Raw genomic sequence first — 20,678 nt, forward strand, 5'->3', positions numbered from 1 at the left:
ATCAATACGAATTACTAATGACCGGCGTACGTACTTTGTTTGCTAGTGTCGTCAAGGCAGTTGGACGTTAGTTGCTCAAAATGGATGCCAGTCGTAATGGCAAAGGTACGCAATTGTTAGTACTCGCGAGTGACGTCGCACAGCTCGAATCGTTTAACTGCCTCGTGCTTATAAGCGGGAGTCGAACGATCGATCAAATTCCAATACGAGCTTGATCAGACAACACCCTTTCAAAATAAAAGAGAACTGTGTGTTTTTTTTGCTCTTGTCGAGCCTTTTGGTCGTTTTATTTTGAAATGGATGCTCAAGAATCTTACTTGTCGGAGCGTCACGGGCACGGTGGGTCGTCGCCTCATAAGGAAATGTGGGGGTGCGGGTGGGGGGCGCCAATGGAGGGAGGGCTTCGGCTAGTTTCAACTCGTGATTTGGGAAAGACGCCGCATACCGGAAGGCCGGGAGGACGTCTTCCTGGCTGAAAACAAAAACACCAGCGACGGTTACAATCTTGCAGGACAGTCGCCGCGCAACATGGAGGCGAGAGCGGAGGAGATTCCGATTCGCTGCGGCCCCTCCGTCATTTCGGGATCTTAATTGTGGATTATTTGCGCGCCTTGGCGTCGCACAACCTTTTGTTCGTGTCTGGTTTTTTTTCTTCTCTCCTCCGCGGAGACCACCGGGCATTCCCCGCGCTTCGCGGTCGTTCTTCGGGAATGACAGCACCGGACCGGGCTCTTGCCGTCTTGTAGCCGAGCGTTTGTCCACAAATGGACTCCTAGCGGTTGCCCCCCGAGCCCCCCTTCATCGTTTGCGTGGTGTACCGCGGGCAAAGCAGTCATGTTCGCCGTCCGCATCGTCACGGCAGACTACTACCTGGCGAGTCCCGTTCAAGGTCTGGACGTGTGTTATTCGGACTTCGGGAAAAAGGACGTGAGGAAGGTGCCGGTGGTGCGGATCTTCGGAGCAACGCCCGCAGGTCGGTCCGTCAATTCGTCTCAAACGAGCCCCGGTGCTCGCCGCGTTCGCCGCGCGCCACGCGGCGCGAGTGGATCGTGCCAGTTGCAAACGACGACACGAAAAGTGGCCACTGGAACGGTTCCAGTAGTCCGCGGCGTCACGTCGGCGGTGGTTGCACATTGTTGCAAAGCAAAGCGCGGAGCGTCGTTGCTATCCCGCGCACGCAGCGCAGAACGGACCTCCCCGCCCCCAAAGTCCCCTTTTCCGCCCTTTCGGGCATTTTAGGACGCTCGACGGTGCTTGAATAGCACGTTTTCATTCGCGTTACACGTTGCTATTTTATTGGAATTGCTCAAAGAGGAAACGTAGCGTGGGATGTTCTCCATGTGTATGTAAGTACATGTGTATGCATGTGTAGTCTCGAAAAAAGGGGGATTGTCATAAGCCTTTTCTATTGCTTTGATTTTAAAAGATGTATATCTCTAAATGGTGAGTATAGTGTTTGCTTTTTTTGAATGTGCCAATGACCATTTTGTGTTTGGGAGCCTTTTAACTGAGCGAGTTGCTTGTTCTGTTGCTACAAAGGGACATAAGTCTTCTTGCGCCTGTCCCGAGCCCGGATAAATACAGAGCCTTGTGTCAGGAACGGCATCCGACGTCAAAGCTCGGCAAAAACAAACATGCGGATCGAACCTCTAAAGATGGAGGAAAAGAAGAGCCCATCCAATCAAATCGAATGGAATCATTCCACTCGTCAATCATCCTGTTGCATGGAAATATGGATGGACTTGTCTTTCATTTCATCGGGGAAATGGACGCCCCCAAATTTCCCCATTGTGGGACGAATAAAGGTTTTCTGATTTCGATATACGAGCGCATGACGTCACTTACAGTGTTATCCGGTAAAAATGTGCTCGTGACAGGTGGCGAGTGTGTATTTTGTGTGTGGTAGGAATGTGGTCAGAGCGTAATCCGCCTGCCTGTCACGAGATGAGCATTCTGCCTTCAAATGATGATGATTCCAATTGTTGTTTTTCGCTGAGCATGATCACAACGGATGTATTCAGAAAGCGCGGCCAGTGGATCGAATATGCGCTGACCGGCTGCTTAATGACGTTGTACACCCCGCATTAAAACATGGGCAATTGAGTTATTTTGAAGGAGGGGGGGGGGCACAAGCATGAGTGAGAGAGAATGATTGAGCGCTATTGGCTAAACAAATGGCATGTTTGTGCTGAGGCCTTTACAACTGCCGAATAACTAGCTAACTACTTCGGGTGGTCACAAGGACCTTTAAATTGTACTGTAGGGGGGGGGGTGATACCCGAGTAAATACATCAGCAGCATGCGGCACAAATTTCTCCAATGGTTGCCAAAGTTTGTTTGTTTGTTTCCAATATTGGCCGCATTTAACAAACGTGCCAATGTGGCGGCCATGTTGGTAGGGGCGAAAGTCCCTCAAAAGTTGATGGAAAGCACGTGCGTTAGCTTAGCTTTGGAGTTATCATTTAGATCAACTCGGGGGCTCTCTATTGCTCATCTGCATGCCACTCCGACATAGCGCAAAACGGATGCCGGTATCTCACGAGGTGATGAAGCACACCGTCCAACTGAACGAGTCTGGCAGTGGTTTGGCTTTATTTCTGTGGAATCAGACTCCTCAAACTGTTACGCTGGTGTGTGATCCAACACCAACGCATCGACTTTGTGTTACTGTGCCGTCGTTTGCCGTTTTCTTTTCAAAAGGGGCCCGTTGGCGAGATTTTTGAAGACTAAACTCTTCCTTTGATGTCATCTTTGCTGCGTTGATGTCATCTGTGCGATCCGGCTTGCGCATCCACTCCGCACCGCGTGGCTTTGGCTGCAATCCCAGACCTCGTACTCGCTTGTCCTTCCATGACCTAAGCCGGCAGTCAGTGAACACTCCCACCAGTCAATCCACTCGGTGTAATTCAATGCCTGCTTCCTGTTTTGTTTTGTTTTTTTTTTTTTTTTAGGGGGGGGGGGGGGGGGGCGTTGAGCATCCAGTCTGAGCATGCTGTGTCCGTACACTCTTGTATGTGAAAATATCTTCCTTGGAGTTGGCGCCCCACCATGGTGTATTTGACTTGTTGGATCTTTGCCTCTTTTGCTTTGGTTCAGATCCAGAGAGAAGGAAACTCTTCAAGTGGTGATCGTTTTGCTCAGACATGCGTGAAAGAGAGGAAGTGAATGAGCAGCAGGGAGAGGAATGAATTTGGGGGGTGGAGGCTTTGACCCCGCTGCGACCTTTCATGCCATCCAAAGGAATTCCTCATGGGTCCTGTAATAGGATCATAGGATGTTTCCAAAGGACTCCCCCGCTCATTGCCCCTTCGCTGTTACTCGTTCTGGTCCGTTTGCATTCTGAAAATACTTGTGAAATGTATTGTCGATGGCAAATGGTGTGGAATAGACTAGACGGCTTTGGATTTTGGAACCTCGCACTGTTGATCGTTCTTCACTCTGATCTTTGTGATGGAATGAAATGTAGAGGGAGGGACGGAGGCCATGTAGCAAGCGGTGGTTTTACATTTCATACGTCGAGTGTGAGGGGAGGCTGATTTCAAAGCAGGGGGGGATTCTCCTGACTAAAAATAGCACAGCCGCAGTGTGTTTCTGTGCACTAGCTTTTTTTTGCGTTCGGTTCAGGGTGCTGGCGATTAAAAGGCCATCTTCAAGAAGCGAATGCTTTGGTTGTCCCATCGGATTGTTTGAATCGAAGCGACTGTTGTGCCGGCAGATTGGTTGGCGTTTCTCGCTGATTCCAAGCAACATGTTTACAACCGGGGGCTGGTTCCCGCCCTTATCCCCCCACTTTTGCACTCAGCTCCACGGGGCCTTCCCAGTCCTCAGCATGAAAGGGTTTTAACAACCCACCAAGTCGCCGGCGTCCACATTCTGACCTGTGGTTCTTGAGAGGGCAAATCCAGGTGGGGTGCAAGTCAAGTCGAGTGGCGACGAGTCTTTTGTTCCTTTCAAGGGTATTGTTGGATCACTCAAAGTCCAGCGGGGCTTGGAGATACACCTTGAAGGTGATTCAAGGCGCTGGCGTGGACTCGAGTGAACTTCCCGGTCGGTCGTGCAGAATGAGAGTCGAAGGGTTAACAACTTGATGACCGCAGGTCTGTTGGTGGAGGGGCTCTCACATCTATCTAACGTCATGCTAATCGTCCGATGGCGCTCTGCTGTGCAGGTCAGAAGACATGTCTCCACCTTCACGGGGTCTTCCCATATATCTATATTCCATACGATGGTCAAGGGCAGCAGCCGGAGGGCCACCTGCGACTGGTGGCCTTCAGCATCGACAGAGCCCTCAACGTCGCTATGGGAAACCCCTCTTCCGAAGTCCAACACGTCTTCAAGGTGGTGCTGGTTTCCGGCATGTGAGTACCCGAGTCTCGCTCGTCCCAAACGACTTGTCTTTGTAAATGGCGCCGATGTTTCTGAGACATTCGGACCGGGCTGTCTTCCAGGCCTTTCTATGGTTACCACTCCAAGGAGAAGCACTTCATGAAGATCTATTTGTACAATCCTCAGATGGTCAAAAGGTAAGATCCGCGTTTGGTGGGGGGTTACCAAGTTCAGGCTTGATTGAAAGACCTGGTTGAGATCCTGCAAAGTCCGAAAAATGGGAGCCTCCAGTCAGCGTACGTGACAGTATATTTGAATAGTAAAAAGGCATCAGAGCACCTCCGCAGATGATACAGTCTATCGAGAACCTTATAACGGTGTCCCCATTTGATGTTTCTGGCAGGGTTTGCGAGTTGTTGCAAAGCGGAGCCGTGATGAACAAGATCTACCAGCCCCACGAGGGCCACATCCCATTCCTGCTGCAGCTTTTCATCGACTACAACCTGTACGGTATGAACCTGCTGAACCTGGCGGCGGTCAAATTCCGCTGGCGCAAAAACCAAGGTAAGCCACGAACTTGTCTTTCTACGTCCCGTCGGGCAATAACGCAACGTCACGGAGGACGGTGCCTTCCTGACGTCGCGTCTGACTAACCCCCAAATACATTTCAGAAGATGTCCCGGCGGACCCAAACCAGCAGACCCCCGTCATTCATTCCGGCAGCAGTCCCTGGAAGAGCCCACCCGCATCCAAATTCAACGACACCACCCAAGGGGGGTCTTCTGGCCGCTGGGAGGAGAGCGCCATTCCATGGTGGGTCCGATCTCGCCCACATGTCCAGGGTCTCCTCAGTTTGCGGAGAGGAAGTACTTGGGTCAGCTATGTCCTATCACGAGTCCAGGATAGGTCTTCTTGGGAGATGGATGCTCCACCGTGGCTTCTTCAACTGCAAAATGGGGCATCCACTTTTTGGGGCAAAAATGGTGTCCTCTCCGTCTCCTTGCAGCTCCCTCGTCCTGGATGAGGTGGCGAAGCAGAGCACCTGCGAGCTGGAAGTGGACGCCGTGACTGTCGATGTTCTCAACCGTCTGGAGATTGACAGTAAGCATCCTCGGGGCAACTAAAATTGCTCCCTGTTGACGTTAAAAGTTGCCATTTTTGTTGTCCCTGGCATTCATCCGCTCAGATCAAATTGGAAGAAACCCGGGCCTACAAGCAATCTGGGACGATGAGAAGCAGCGGCGCAGAGAAACCAACGGAGACTCTCAAATCGAAACTCCGGAGTCGCAAGGTCAGAAAAGTTAGCAAGACAACAAACGGCTTTCTTGAGAAAGTCGCTGATGTGATCGTTCCAGCGATGGACCAAACTTGCTTTGGTGTCCGAGTAAGACTCGGAGCTCCGGAAAACCAAACTTTTGGGATTGTTTTTCCCTTCTGTTTTCCAGAGCGTGCATTTGTCACCTCAACTGAGAGCGAGCAACATTTCCTGAAAAGATTCAAGCAGATTCTGAAGGACAACGACTTGGACATGTAAGTTGAGCTTCTTCCCTTTCGGCTCTAAAATTACATTCATGCGTGATCGGAGATCAATAGTTTGGGATTGTTCCAAAAGAAGCCATTAAATCCACCTCGTCACCCAAAAAGGACACTTTACAGTCGAGGGAACGAGAGGGAATAGAAATTTGAAGAAGGTCAGAGGTATGGGGGGGGGGCAAGGTTATGGATAGCTTTAAATGTATAAAGAAGAATTTCAAAGTTGATTCCATATGATTATGATATTATTCATTAAGCAGATGAATGAAGAGAGAGGCAGACGGCGGCACGCTGGCTCGCTTGAGGCTTGCCAGCACGCCTGATCAAGAGACTCGAGTCCAAATCACAGTCCGACGGACGTCATTGTCGTTGAAACGACTTGATGTGAAATGTCATCCCAAAATGGCCGCTCCCTTTCTATCCAGGACGCCGGCCTCCCCCGGTAGCGACGGAGAGGCTTTCGCTGATCTCACTCTGCATTCCTCTCTCCATTTGACGCCGGAGGAAGCGCAGTGTGTACCTGCTTCAGCGGTGGAGGTGCACAGGGACTCCGAACCAGGTCAAGATGCCGCCGGGCGGCTTTGACAATAAGTCTTGTGACCTTCTTATGGTCGGAGAGCACGCCGAACACCGGAGTGCTTCTTGTTTTGTTGTTGCGACTTGGGGAGATTCTCACAGTGACTTGTCTCCCTAGAATTTGTGAGAAGTCCGAGCAAGATCCCAGAGGAGGCTGTTGTTGACGAGGAAGCCATTTTAAATCTTCTGGAGAGCAGTCAGAGCTTCCTACAGACGTCTCAGACGCCCAACCGCTCCCTTTTATTAGGTGCCGTTTGATTTGACATTGAAATTGGAATGTTCTCCCGGGCCCGAGTGAAGCTTTCTCAATTGGTGTCATCCGTGTGACAGATAGCAGCCAAGACCGCGTCATGATTGAATTGCTAGCGGGCTTAGCGGATGAGCACAGGACGGCCGGCGTGCACGCGTCGCAGTCGCAATCTCTTCCGGGAAGCCAAAGCTGCCACTACAACAGCGACGAGGAGGAGGCAAAGCCCGAGTTGGACAAGGAAGAGGCTCAGCTCAGTATGACAATGTCACAACGATGGGATAGCGAGCCCCCGCCGGAAAGTTCCTGTTCTCCCAGGTTCGTTTTGCGCGAGGCTCCGCGTGAATCAAATGACGTCGGCTTGATGTGTAATCTCGCCGTGTGCAGATCCGCCGCCAAGGAGGCCCAGGACAGCTTGAGTGACGACCAGCGGGACTCCGACGACGACGACGACGTGGAATGGGGCGCTAAGAATTCTTTATTTGCTAACTTGTCCATCCCCCAATTGGACGGGGCAGCTGACGAGAGCAGCGGTAAGACATGATCGATCATCGGCTGATGCCCCTCCTTTTGGCTCGTATTTCCTCAGAACTAGATTTTCAACCCACACATCAACCTTTTAAGGCGTTGATCGGTTTTGTTTGCGTGTCTGGTCCCTAAGATTCGTCGCTAACGGACAGCGGCTCCAGAACGCAGTCGTCCCTCGTCGCCACTGAGAAGATGCTGATGAAAAGAAGCCGCATCCCGGGAGAGAGCGTCCACCCGGAACCCCCGTCGTCTGCCAAGATCTTTCCGGAGCGTGGCGTCCCTGTCCACGCCCTGGACAAGGACCAAGCGCTGGACAAACACTTTCAGTCAAAGAGCAGCCAGGACGGCGGCAGCCAATCTTCGGCGGGTTTCAAAGTCGGCGGCAAGATTCCTTCCATCCCGCCCGTCAAGCACCCGGTTCCCTGCAAAACCATCAGCCAGCCGGAGGCTTCCGCCATCCGCGCCGACAACGAGGACATTCAACCCCCGTTCAGCTACGACGCCAACGCCTTGGACCGATCCGACCTCGAAAGCTTCCCGTTTCACAACAATCAGCTGGCGAATCGACGCAAGAGCGCCACCGCCGCCGAGAGCAACTGCCTGTCCGTCCTCCCGAACCGAAGGACCTTTTCCCTCTGCTACTCGGAGCTTCCGAACCGCTCCGCAAAGACCGAGCTGGACCTGAACCAGTTGGACAGGCGCAGGACCATTTCCCCGGCGCCTCTGACCCTCGAAAACGAGGTCTTCCTCAACCCTCGGGAGGGCCAAATGAGTCGCGATGGCGACCAGGGCGACGTGGGCGAGCTCAAAATCAGGTACGAGGACTATCGGGAAAACCAAACGGAAAAGACCGGCGTTGCCCAGCAGGAGGCGCACTACAAGTTCTTCCCGAGCGTCATTCTCTCCAATTGCCTCAACCGCAAGAAAGCTTTGGGCAAAAAATCGCCCGACGCCTGCGGCAAACCGCAAGTGACCCAGAATCGCAGGTCCAGGCTCAAATTGAAGAAGAAAAGATTGTCGGGGCCGAGGACCAACTTGAACGCGGAGGGGAGCCCTACCTCCGATGGCCAGGTGAGCGTCGGTCGCACCTCGGTCACGCCCGATCGTCCGGGCATCGGCGACACAGAAATGTTGGTCTGCCGTGAGAGTCCGCCGAAGCCCGGGGGGTCCCTCTCGGGCTGCCCCATCCCAGGCGAGGAGTCGGATGCGGCGGGGCCACCTGCCGACAAAGTGACGGAATTAGCCAAGGGGCGCAGCGCCACGCCGTTTGCTTCTGCGGCGCAAGCCCAGGACGCTTTCGGGCCCCTGCGAGATTTGGCCGCCAAAGTAACATGCACGACGGCTTCGTCCCTGCCGGGTGGCAAATACACGCTCAGGACCAAACGGAAAACGCCCTACGACGGCGACTATTTGGGCACAATACGGTCCAAAAACGCCAATGCTGCCACCGTCAAAGAGCGTCTCAAAGCTTGCGTTGCGCCCAAATGCCAAAAACGAGCCAAGAAGGAACCTCCGGTCATCATCAAGTACATCATCATCAACAGGTTCAAGGGAGAGAAAAATATGTTGGTGAAAATGTGCAGAGTCAGTGCAGATGAGCGCCGGGTGACGCTGACCAAAGACAAGTTGGATCAGTACCAAAAACTGGCCCCCCTCAAGGACTTTTGGCCAAAGGTGCCCGAGTCCACCGCAGTCGAGTTTCCCGCCGCCGATCCAAAGGGCAAAAAACAACCCAAACAAAAGTCCAAAGTCCCGTCAAATAAAAAAAGCGCCAACGGCGTTTCCAGACTTCACGTCGGACGAAGCGAAAGGGGAAAAAGAGCAAAGGGCTGCGAAAAACGCCAACGTTCCTTCTCGTTCGCGGCCCCTCTGCCACATGAGGATGCATTTGAATCAGGCCTTCTCACAGGTGCCGCCTCCTGTTGGTCTCTGACAGGGACTCCAAAGCGACCGCTGACCACCTTCCGCGATCCGTGTCTCGGTCTTGGGCGACAAACGCCGCCGCCGTCAATCAAAGGAGCTCCAAACAGGCGCCACAAACCCGCCGCTGCCAACAAGAGAGCCCTGAAGAGTTCTGCCGCTGGGCCTCCGCAAAGCGCCAAAGCTCCCCCCAGACATCGCAGGAAGGCGCCGACTCTTGTCCCACAAAGAGTCCCTAAAAATGTTGACGCAAGCCCAGTTTTTCCTGACGGTTCTTCATCCCTGCCCCAAACGCCGGCGAATCAAGGTACCAAGCGAGACGGGGCGACATGTGACCCAACGGTCCAGTTTGTGGAACCAAAGTTAGAAAACTGTGAGCGATTGATCGGCGATGTGCAAGATCGGCAGATCTGCGGCATTCCGGTTGAGTTCCAGATGACAAGACCACCCCAACAAAACGCAAAAGCCTCCCGCCAGTCGGGCCACAAGGTCAAACCGCTTCCGGGTCTTTCCCGGCCCCCGTTTAGCAAGAAACTTGAGCAAAAGAGTCGGCGCGGGCAGACGACGGCGGGCAAGGCGGCCTGCCGTTCCACCGCCGAAGCTCAGCTGGATCGGGCGACCAAACTCAGAAAAGCCCCAAGAAAAGCCCAGGCTCCCAAATCTGCCAAAGGCGGGATCGGGAAAAGCCAGCCGTCCGGTGGAAGGGGGGTCGCGCTCCTCCCCTTGGAGGACGGCCTTTCCCCAGAGCTCCCCCACAACTACTCCTTTGACATCAACGCCATCGACCAGACGGCGTTCTCCAGCCCCTACAGCGGCTCTCAGTTTGTCCTGACCGATCAAATGTTGCCGCTCAAGTTCTTGAGCGATGCGGTTCAGGAAGCGGCCGCCGCCGACCCGCCGGCCTTCCCCAACAAAGCGGCTCGGCTTTCCGGTTACGGCGAGGAACTGAAAGAGGACTCGGAATGGAACAGGGCGAAGGCCGCCAGCCCCGACCTCTTCGACGGGGCGTCCACCCCCGACCGCCTGACTTTCATCGACTCGGACGAGTTGGAAAACGGAGATTGCGACTCGTCTTCGGGTGGAGGGGGCCATCCCCTCAGCCCCTTCCAGGACTTTCACTGCGAAGGAAAGGAGCTGCTGTTTTCGCCTTGCGAGCCCGTCCCCACGCCGCCTCTCGCCTCGGTTTGCTTCGGCGGCCACCGGGGCTCTCCGACGGGCGAGCTCCCACAAGGCGCGGACGGAACGGCGTCCGCCACGCCCGGCGGCTCTCCGAGCTCCGTGGCTTCGCTCTCCCAGGCCAGGGCGAGCCAGGGGCCGCGGGGAGCCAACATTCTGAAGCCTCTCATGCGCCCCCCGAGCAGGGAGGAGATCCTGGGCACTCTGCTGGACCTGCAGATCTCCGAGGGTGCCTTCCAGGAGCCCTTCTGCAGCGACCCCTCCGACGCGCCCGGAAAACCAATGTGAGAAGATCCAATCGCCCCGACAATCTCTTTCTTTGATAAATTGAAACAATGATACTTTGGATATCCTAAACCAAGATTGTCCATTTTGTATTTTTTCCCCCTTAGGGAGGTCGGCGGTCGCAAGCTAGCGGTGGGAACCAGACTGGTCAAGGAGTTGAAGGAATTTTCCGGGGAACTGTCTTTGGAGGGCCTGCATTTCTGGAAAAGCGCCTTTTCAGCCATGACGCATTACGCTGCCGCCCCTGCGCCCGCTCCAGGGGGCGCGCAAGCAAGGCAGGACTCGCCCTCCACCGACGACAAGCCGGTGGTCCTCCTGCCCTGCAAAACGGCACCGAGCCGCGCTCGCGCGCACTTGTGGTTGGAAGCCAGGAAACAGTACGAGGCTTTGAAAAAGGGGATGAGACGCGCAGACTTACTCAAGAGGGAAGCCGGGTCGGTCGATCCGGACTGTTCCGCTTCCAACTGGAACTTGGGCGGGAACGCCGGGCTGCCAACGCCAACGAGAAGGAAGCGCAGCCTATCACTCGCGTCGTCTGCGGCAAAGAACGCCGTCTCTCGGCGGGACGCGACGGAAGGGAGTCTCGTTTCTGGTGAAGCTTCATTTCACCTGGAAGAGCTTGAAGAAAGAACCGAGAATGAGCGAGCCAGCTCTCCAGAGTCCCCGCAAGCGCCGCCCTCCGACGGGTCGGCCCGGAAAAGGCCGAACGACGACTTCCCCGAAGCGCCCTCACCCGGACTGTCGCCGGGCGGACGTGGTAGCCCCGGCGGCTGGAACCGAGACCGGGCCATCCACCTTCAAAGCACACCGTTGCTGAAGAGGCCTCCGAGAAGCCCCCAAGGTCTGCAACCTGCGTGCAGCACCCCCATATCCAAAGGTAGGGAGCCATTTTGGGGGATGGTTTTCTTCTTCTTCTTCTTGTTGAAGCGGTGCGTCGTCCTCATTTGTGCTCCTCCGGCGCCCCCTGCAGTAGACCCCATTGGTGGCAGAATCCAGCATCGGCGGGGAAGCCAAGCAGAACCCCTGAAGAGAGTTTTGCTTGACACGCAGATCAAGGTGAGACCAAACGGCAGCTTTGGAAAGCCAATCAGACGGCCGAGAGTCACCGTGGAAATGCATTTAGGGATGGCGAGGAGGGGGCAAAACATTCAATTTGCGCTTTCCAAGGATGGGAAGCCTGCTAAGGGAGAAACAAAAATAAATACATGAAAAAATAACACATTAAAAATACATTATAAACAGATAACTAAATAAATAATAAACTACATACAAAAAAATGTAGATACAAAATAAATAAATGAAATAAAAAAAATATAACATTAAATAATAAGATACAAAAACAGAGCTATAAAAATAATTAAATAACATTAAAAAAAATACATCAAATCAATGAAAAATAATTACATGAATTATAAATAATAAACAGATGAATAAATAATAAAATGAAGGAAGACTAAAAACATAGATACAAAGATAAATAACAAATAAAAAATAAATATTATTTAATAAATAAAAAAATAATGAAATAAATTATAAATAATAAATAAACGGAGAAATAATAAAATGCAAAAAAAAATCACTAAATCAATTACAAAATAGATACAAAAAAACGTACATATAAAAATAAATAATTACATAAGTTAGAAATAAACAGATAAATAATAAAATGCAAAAAAAAATAGATTAAAAAAAACACAAAATAACATAATACGAAATAAATAAATAATAAAATAAAAAAAAAATCTGAATTATAAATAGGTAAATAATAAAATACAAAAAAAAACTTGATATCTGTTTGTGTTTTTAATTTGCACAGAGCCATTTTGCCGCTTTAAACGCTCCAAAGAGAGAAACTTCTCAGATCGAAGGCCCCAGCATGGCCAACTCGTACGGCTTCAAAGTCAGCATGCAAAACTTGCAGGACGCCAAATCGCTCCACGAGGTGAGCCAAGCTCTTCCGGCAGTCCACAATCCCCCCCCCCCCCCGCTCCCTCGGTTTTCAAAGAAATTGTCTTTTTTTTGCGTCAGGTCCAGCACCTGACGCTGATGGGAATGGAGCTTCACGCGCGAACGCGACGCGACCTCGAAGCTGACCCCGAATTTGACCCCGTCTGTGCCTTATTCTACTGCCTGAATTCCGACGCCGACTGCTCCCGATTGACGGGCGCCATCGTGGTGCATCCGGACCGCGCCGCTCGCGGACAAGGTCAAATAGTACCGCTGCAATTTTTTTCTTCTATTTCATTTGACGAATGCGTTTTGAATTAACTCGACAGGCCAGAGAGCAACAGCGCCCCTGCTGGTCAGGTCAGGCGTCTCCGGACTGCAAGTGAAGTATGCGGCGAATGAGACCGCTCTCTTTGAAGAACTGGTCGCCATCATGAGAAGGTTTGGGAGCCGAGATATGATGTCGTTTTTGGAAGGCAACGCAAAACTTGTCATTGTGCGGTTTCGTAGGTTCGACCCTGACATCCTGTTTGGCTACGAGGTGCAGATGCGCTCGTGGGGTTACCTTCTGCAGCGAGCCGCCGTCATCGGAGTAGACCTCTGTCGACAGCTATCGCGCGTGCCAGGTGAGCAGGTCCTCGGTTTGCGCCCATGTCCAAAAACTCAGCCTTGAAAGACAAACGCCAAGACCAAAAATCATCTTGGAGGACACAGGCAAAATTCTTGGCAGACATCTTTTTTAATTCACGATGCCAATTATGTTGAAAGGTGCGTAAAAAAAGCAGAGATCTGAGTTGTAACCTAGCTAATCTGAAAACTAGTTGTAACGAGCTAGCTAGCTAGCAGGCTAGATAGCGATCGAGCTAGCTAGTGAGCTAACTAGCAATCGAGCTTGCTAGTGTCCTAGATAGCAATCAAGCTTGCTAGCTCTCTTTCTATTCAGCTAGCTGGCTCATCCCTTCGATCTCAGGTGTCAAAGTTAAGGCTCGGGGCCAAATCTGGCCCACCGCATCACTTTATTCGGCCCACAAAAGCCACAAAAATTTCAAATTGTTGTATGAAAAGTTATTATTTTTGACTTCAAATCTGAAAACTAGCTCCTCATTCATTTGTTGTGCATCGTAGATGTCGTATGTGAAAGGAATAGCTAGCTAGCTATTTTCTGTTTATTAGCTATCTAACTAGCTGGCCATCTATCTAGCTAGCTATTTGCTGTTTATTAGCTATCTAACTAACTTGCTAGTTATCTAGCTAGCCAGCCATTTTCTGTCTATTAGCGTTCTAACCAGCTGGCTATCTATCTAGCTTGCTATTTGCTGTCTATTAGCTATCTAACTAGCTTGTTATCTAGCTATCCAGCTATTTTTTGTCTATTAGCGATATTACTAACTAGCTGGCTATCTAGTTAGCGAGCTATTTTCTGTCCATTAGCTATCTAACTAACTAGCTGGCTATCTATCTAGCTATTTTCTGTATATTATCTATCTAACTAACTGGCTATCTAGCTAGCTATTGTCTATCAAGCTGGCTATCTATATAGCTATCTACCCATTAACTAGCTAGCTAGTTTTCTATCTGAGTTATTTCGGGTGAACGCTGGCGCGTGTGGCTGCTGCTGCTCACCCACAGAAAAACTGATCCTGTGTCCTTGAGAGTTTTGAAAGGTGCTTATAAATGAAATTTATTATTATTATTATTTAAAATTCTTAATGGCTTACCCAAATTCATAACGGCCCTCGTGAGGAAACCAGAAGGAACTACAATGTGGCCTGCGTCCTAAAAATGTTTTGGAAAAAAAGGGTTAGCTACCCTTGCGCTAACTAACCGCTTGTCTTCCTGGCTTCTTGCGTGCGTGTGCTCAGGTGACTCCAGAGACAACCGCTTTGCCGCCGAAAGGGACGAGTACGGCGCCGACACCATGACGGAGATCCACATCATTGGACGAATTGTCCTCAACCTGTGGAGGGTCATGAAAACAGAGGTTAGCGTTCCTTTCATCACTTTGCTGCTGTGAAATGTAAATTTCTCCACTGTGAGACTAATAAAGGCATATCCAATCCAATCCAATCCATCACGTGACTTTTCGGACATTTTCATTTCAGCCATGTTTTTGTTTTGTTTTGTTTTGTTTCTTTCCAGGTGACGCTAAACAACTACAGCTACGAAAACGTAGCCTTTCACGTGCTCCACCAGCGCTTCCCCCTGTACAGTCCCCGCACGTTATCGGACTGGTTTGATCACCACACCGACCTCTACAGGTTTGTTTTGGACATTATTTCTCGCATTTTGAGCACCCCCCCCCCTACCATCAGATACATACAACAGGAGCAAAAAAAATGGAATCCATAATTTTTTTGGGGTGGGGGGGCTGCGCATCTGTGCTAGATGGAAGACGGTGGACCATTACGTGAGCCGAGTGCACGGCGCCATGCAGCTTCTGCAGCAGCGCGACGTCATCGGCAGAACCAGCGAGCTGGCCAGACTCTTTGGGATTCAGTTTTTTCACGTTCTCACGCGAGGATCGCAGGTACCAACGTCAAGTTTTTGTTTCTTTCCACCACGAGTCATAAATACAGTGATACCTCTGCTTATGAACGACTTTTCGGCTTACGAACAGTAAATTCCAGAGAATTTAATCTTGGCATACAAACTATTTTTCGGGATACACACATGGGTGGTGTATCGTTCGTGAACGAGCCCGTTCTCCAAAAAAGGAAATGGCAGCTGACTTTTTGGCAGCAGTGAGGGGGGGTTACAGAAACAGAGCTGCAAATTAAAATAGATAGGCAGGTGACAGAGAGAGAGTTAGAAAACACGGTGAAAACACAATTGATGAGGAACTAGGTAAAATGATCGCAGAGAAAGCACAGCAACTTCACTCGGATATTGTCAAGAGGCAACCTGGAAGGTCGTCATCCATTGATGATTTCAAAGCTAGCCACGGATGGTTCGAGAACTAAAAGCGTCGTACAGGGATTCATAGTGTCCTTCGTCATAGTGAGGCAGCCAGTTCTGACAATAAAGCTGCCAAAGCTTACAAGGAATCATTCCTTAAGATGGTGGAAGACGATGGCTACGTTCCTCATCAAGTGCTAAGTTCGTAAGCCAAGGTATCACTGTACTGCGTTTGTAGTCCCAAATTTACCCAAGGGCTGACGCTAACTATAATCGCCGTGGAATTGTTTTTCAGTTTGAGCGCTCGTCCAATTGAAAGAAGCGACTTTTTGAATGAGCGTTTGTCCCAATTCCGCAGTACCGAGTGGAGTCCATGATGTTGCGTCTGGCCAAGCCGCTAAACTACATCGCGGTGACGCCTAGCGTCCAACAACGAGCGCAGCAGCGGGCGCCTCAGTGCCTGCCGCTGGTGATGGAGCCCGAGTCTCGCTTTTACAGCAACTCGGTGGTGGTCCTGGACTTCCAGTCGCTCTACCCGTCCATCGTCATCGCCTACAATTACTGCTACTCCACTTGCCTGGGCCACGTGGACGACTTGGGGACGTAAGGACGGGGACGGACGAGGGCGTCTTTGAGAGGAAAGAAATGCGGATGGTGGGACATTTTGCCCGTTTCTGTTTCAGGACAGACGAGTTTAAGTTTGGCTGCACGTCGTTGCGCGTTTCGCCGCAACTCCTCTACCAGCTCCGAAACGAGATCACCGTGTCGCCCAATGGCGTGGCCTTTGTCAAGGTATGAAGGCGGGGGGGGGGGGGGGGGGGGGGGGGGGGGGGGGGGGTGTCCTGATTTTGAACGGACAACGATCACAGCGGTGGCCATCGTTTTAGCCTGTCTATTAGCTAGCTATCTGGCTGGCTATATATTTGCTGTCTACTAGCTAGCTATCTGGCTGGCTATCTGTTTGAAATGTATTATTATCATTTGCTAGCTATTTGCTATCTAGTAGCTCTGGCTGGCTAGCTAGCTGTCTATTCACTATTTAGCTAGCTGGCTATCTAGCTACCTACTCTAGATATCTGCAAGCTTTCCATCTGTTTGAGTTACTTCCGGGTTGAGTGAACGCTGGCGCGTGTGGCTGCCGCTGCTCACCCACAGAAAAAAACTGACTGTAAAGTTACCTGCAAAGGGACACACGCCATCACTTCACACTCAGGGGTCGGGGGTGTCCTCCCGCCTTCTTCTTTGCAGTCGTCGGTGCGGAAAGGCGTCCTTCCCAGCATGCTGGAGGAAATCCTGCGCACGCGCATCATGGTCAAGCAGTCCATGAAAGCCTACAAGCAGGAAAAAGCGCTGATGAAGCTGCTGGACGCTCGTCAGCTCGGACTCAAGCTCATCGCAAACGTCACCTTCGGCTACGCCGCCGCCAACTACTCCGGACGCATGCCCAGCGTGGAGGTGAGCGCGTCCCAACCGAGAACGCCGGCGCACCCGCCGTCGCTCCTTTGCATTCGGTAGAAAAACTTATGCTAACTCGGGAGCCAGATCTGGGTCTCGAGAGCTATATATGGCGCTCAAGAGCCATAAATGTTTGGACAATTTTGATTGGATGATACTGGCCGTTTATGTTGAAATAGGTCAAAGCACTTTTTAAATAAGCCCGATGAATAAAACAAAACCAAAACGATGAGTATCGTCCACTTCAGGTTGAATGGACCGAAGGATTTGACTTCATGGAGAGAAAAGGTTCTGATTCTAATTTGCAATGAAACAGATGAATGTCAGTGGCACTTTGACAAGTACCATGCTAACGTCAGCATTAATATACTTCTGCGAGAGAAAGCAAGCGTGCAAGCTAATGAGCCGTGTGCAGGCTAGCTAGCAGTAATTTCGCGTATGGACCTGGCGAGTTGACTTTCATTCCGATTGTTTGGCTGGATTTTTACCAATCATGAGGAACGGAAAACCATTCATGCTAATGGCGAGTATTATCAGTTATTTTAAATAATACATTCTGACATTTTGTTGAAAAGTGGGCGTGCGTGCGTGCGTGTGTGTGTTTGTGTTTGTGGCTCTCATTGAAAAACGTTTTACTTTTATGTCTCTCTTAGTCAAAAAGTTTCTGCGTTAGCATTAGCATAAGCGCAGTGGGGAAAGGGCAATTTCAGCAGTCTCGCACAACAACGGTTTTTTGTTTGTTTGTTTGTTGTTCTCAAATTTCAGGTTGGAGACAGCATCGTCCACAAAGCCCGAGAAACTTTGGAGAGAGCCATCAAGCTGGTCAATGATACCAAAAAATGGGGGGCGCGCGTGGTCTACGGAGACACCGACAGGTACTCGGTCCACTTTGGGAAAAAAAACATTGCATGTCGACGGGGATGAAAAAAAAATGGGAGAAAATAACCCGACGCTGCTTCGAGCAGCATGTTCGTCTTATTGAAAGGCGCCACCAAAGAGCAGGCCTTCAAGATCGGCCAGGAGATGGCCGAGGCGGTGACCGCCACCAACCCCAAGCCGGTCAAGCTCAAGTTTGAGAAGGTAATCAGGGATGAGAATGACAAATGAGAAAAAAAGGCTGTTATATGTTTTATATATATTTATATAGGCGAAGCTACTGCTAGCTAGCCTACACACTGCTCATTAGCTTGCACGCTTGCTTTCTGCTGTCTCCCGCAGAAGTATATTGATGCTAACGTTAGCATGGGGCTTGTTAAAATGCTACTGATATTCGACTGTGTCATTCATGGGATTGTTTCATTGCAAAATTGCGCTTTCCGCCAACTGGCGTCAGTGTCATCCAATCAAAATTGCGCTTTCCGCCAACTGCCGCCCAAACAGGAAATGAACAGCGAAAAAGCCAGAATACATATTTAATTTAAAACAGATTCTTATCTTACAGACAGTGTATTGTCGGTATACATATTTAGTTTTATCTGCCAACCAGATGCAATCATCAAAAGAGCCATATACCGCTTTTTTGGTCTAGAAAAAAAATAAAAATCGGAAATCCACCGATCGGTGGAAAATTCTCATCCCTGGGTCTAGCTAGCTATCTAGCTAGCTATCTATTTGTTGTTTATTAGCTATCTAATTAACTAGCTGGCTAGCTAGCTTTTCGATTTGCTGTCTATTAGCTATCTATTCGCTATCTGTCTAGATAGCTAGATATTAACTAGCTATTAGCTAGCTAGCTTCCGGGTTGAGTGAACGCTGGCGCGTGTGATTGTAAAGTGACCTTATTATTATTATTATTATTAATATTATAATGGAAAGCCCCCAGTCCTCCCGACATGCTAACCCGCGTCTGCCTCAGGTGTACCTGCCCTGCGTGCTGCAGACAAAGAAGCGGTACGTGGGCTACATGTACGAGAATCTGGGCCAAAAGGAGCCCGTCTTTGATGCTAAAGGCATCGAGACGGTACGACGCGACGGCTGCCCCGCCGTTTCCAAGGTAACCGCCACGACCCGCCCCCTTTTTGCCACGATCCGCATACGCACCTTCGATCCTTCTTTGGAACGGTTTTCTGGAGATTCTGGAGCGTTCCGTCAAGCTGCTCTTCGAGACGCGGGACATCAGCCAGGTCAAGCAGTTTGTTCAGCGCCAGTGCGTCAAGGTTCTGGACGGCCGGGCCAGCGTGCAGGACTTGACTTTTGCCAAGGAGTACAGGGGCGCCGCCTCGTACCGCCCCGGCGCTTGCGTTCCAGCGCTGGAGCTCACCAGGTGCGTTGTCGGAATCCGGGGCGGGGGGGGGGCGCTGTTGCGCATCTATCGGAAAACACAAACGCATGTGTTAGCGTCGGGTCAAGTCTGTTGCCTAGCAACGTGGCTAGTGACAGCTGAGCCAAAATCAAGCACCCCCGCCCCCCCCCCACAATCGTTATGACGACGACACTAATTTTGCTAACGACACCAATCCGTGTGGCGCAGGCGCATGATGGCGTACGACCGTCGCCTGGAGCCCCGGGTGGGCGAGCGCGTGCCCTACGTGATCGTGTACGGGCTGCCGGGCGTGCCGCTCATCCAGCTGGTCCGCCGGCCCCTGGAGGTGCTGCAGGACCCCGCCCTGCGCCTCAACGCCTCCTATTACATCGCCAAGCAAATCCTGCCCCCGCTGGGCCGCGTCTTCCGCCTGATCGGGGTCGACGTGCTCGGATGGTACCGGGAGCTGCCCAGGGTAAGAAAAAAAAAACAAACTTGGGGATTGCGGAGAATCCTTTCCTTTTTTGGAGGGTTTGGGGGGGCTCATTCAGTGACAACAAAAATAGGGGTGTAGTACACAAAGTCAAATTAGCCGGCGTGCTAATCTGCAAATGAGCGCACCCCCACCACCACCCTTCCTTGATTCCAGCTAACAGATGTTAGCATAGATGCTAACGAATAAAATCCACTGTCAGTAAGAAAAATGACCACTACAAAGGCAATAATGCCTTTGAGTGAACGCTAGTGCGTGTGGCTGCCCCTGCTCACCCACAGAAAAACGTAACCTGTGACTGTAAAGTGACCTTGAGAGTTTTGAAAGGCGCTTAGAAATGAAATGAATGATTATTATTATTATTCGCCATTAACTCTCTAAACAGTAACCCAAAGTGTATAGTGCCTCTTTGCAATTTTTTGATGATGATACTAGTGCAGCGTGTTCTACCAGAGACCAATTCCTTGTGTGTACGACATACTTGCTTTTTTGTCCAGATCCAGAAGGCCTGGCGCTGGTCGGGCGAGGCCAGGAAGGGCACCATCTGGCACTATTTCACCACGCTGCACTGCCCCGTGTGCGACCAGCTGACTCAGCTGGGCGTGTGCTCGCCCTGCCGGGCGACGCCCCAGCGCGTGGCCGTCACCCTCCAGCAGGACCTGGCGCAGCGGGAGAGAGAACAGGACAAGTTACTGGAGGTATGGCGAGCTAGCCGGCTAGCGCGTTCCAGCGCGGACGCCATCTTACCGTCTTACCGTTCATCCGTAGATCTGCCGCAACTGCAGCGGCGGCGCCGAGCGGCAGGTTCCGTGCGTGTCGTTGGACTGCCCCGTCCTCCACAAGCTGAGTCGGGTGAGCCGGCAGCTGTCCAAGGCGCCGTACCTGCGACAGCTGCTTGACGACTTGTGATGGACACCCCCCCCCCCCCCCGACGCTCACTTTGGTGCTAACGGACGCAAATCCTCCACCGCAGAACCCTGCTGGGTCGTCAGATTGTCACGTTAACCATTCACAAGTATTTCTGATACAAATACGGTCTGATTTCAAGCTCCCTC

General features: G+C 51.2%; 1 protein-coding gene across 6 annotated transcripts; it reads left to right on the plus strand.

The window, feature by feature from the left end:
* Nucleotides 1–478: 478 nt before the first annotated feature.
* rev3l (REV3 like, DNA directed polymerase zeta catalytic subunit) lies at nt 479–20,532 on the plus strand. Of its 6 annotated transcripts, XM_089022421.1 has the most exons (32): nt 479–973; nt 4,169–4,358; nt 4,449–4,523; nt 4,730–4,890; nt 4,998–5,139; nt 5,333–5,427; nt 5,513–5,617; nt 5,772–5,856; nt 6,285–6,418; nt 6,554–6,682; nt 6,766–7,000; nt 7,070–7,215; nt 7,344–10,590; nt 10,699–11,468; nt 11,562–11,647; nt 12,408–12,533; nt 12,620–12,797; nt 12,868–12,979; nt 13,049–13,164; nt 14,401–14,519; nt 14,678–14,796; nt 14,924–15,065; nt 15,792–16,036; nt 16,117–16,225; nt 16,682–16,888; nt 17,654–17,763; nt 17,854–17,968; nt 18,744–18,881; nt 18,961–19,151; nt 19,359–19,605; nt 20,121–20,321; nt 20,392–20,532. In XM_089022421.1, exons 1-32 carry the CDS (start codon nt 835–837, stop codon nt 20,530–20,532), a joined length of 8,355 nt encoding a protein of 2,784 aa, XP_088878547.1. In that variant the 5' UTR covers nt 479–834. The 6 variants fall into 6 exon arrangements, with proteins under 6 accessions (XP_088878547.1, XP_088878546.1, XP_088878544.1 ...); XM_089022420.1 differs by having other exon boundaries at nt 6,766–7,215; XM_089022418.1 differs by having other exon boundaries at nt 10,699–11,647.
* The last annotated feature ends 146 nt before the right edge of the window (nt 20,533–20,678 follow it).

The sequence above is a fragment of the Hippocampus bargibanti genome, linkage group LG19, assembly GCF_051943395.1.
Source record: "Hippocampus bargibanti isolate YZ-2025 linkage group LG19, ASM5194339v1, whole genome shotgun sequence".
Taxonomy (NCBI): domain Eukaryota; kingdom Metazoa; phylum Chordata; class Actinopteri; order Syngnathiformes; family Syngnathidae; genus Hippocampus; species Hippocampus bargibanti.

Excerpts from the sequence above, each read along its gene's own strand:
- rev3l (XM_089022417.1), top strand. The coding sequence starts at position 835 with ATGTTCGCCGTCCGCATCGTCACGGCAGACTACTACCTGGCGAGTCCC. Across the intron at positions 16,889-17,653 it reads GACGCATGCCCAGCGTGGAG|GTTGGAGACAGCATCGTCCA; the intron begins GTGAGCGCGTCC and ends CTCAAATTTCAG. Across the intron at positions 19,606-20,120 it reads GGTACCGGGAGCTGCCCAGG|ATCCAGAAGGCCTGGCGCTG; the intron begins GTAAGAAAAAAA and ends TTTTTTGTCCAG.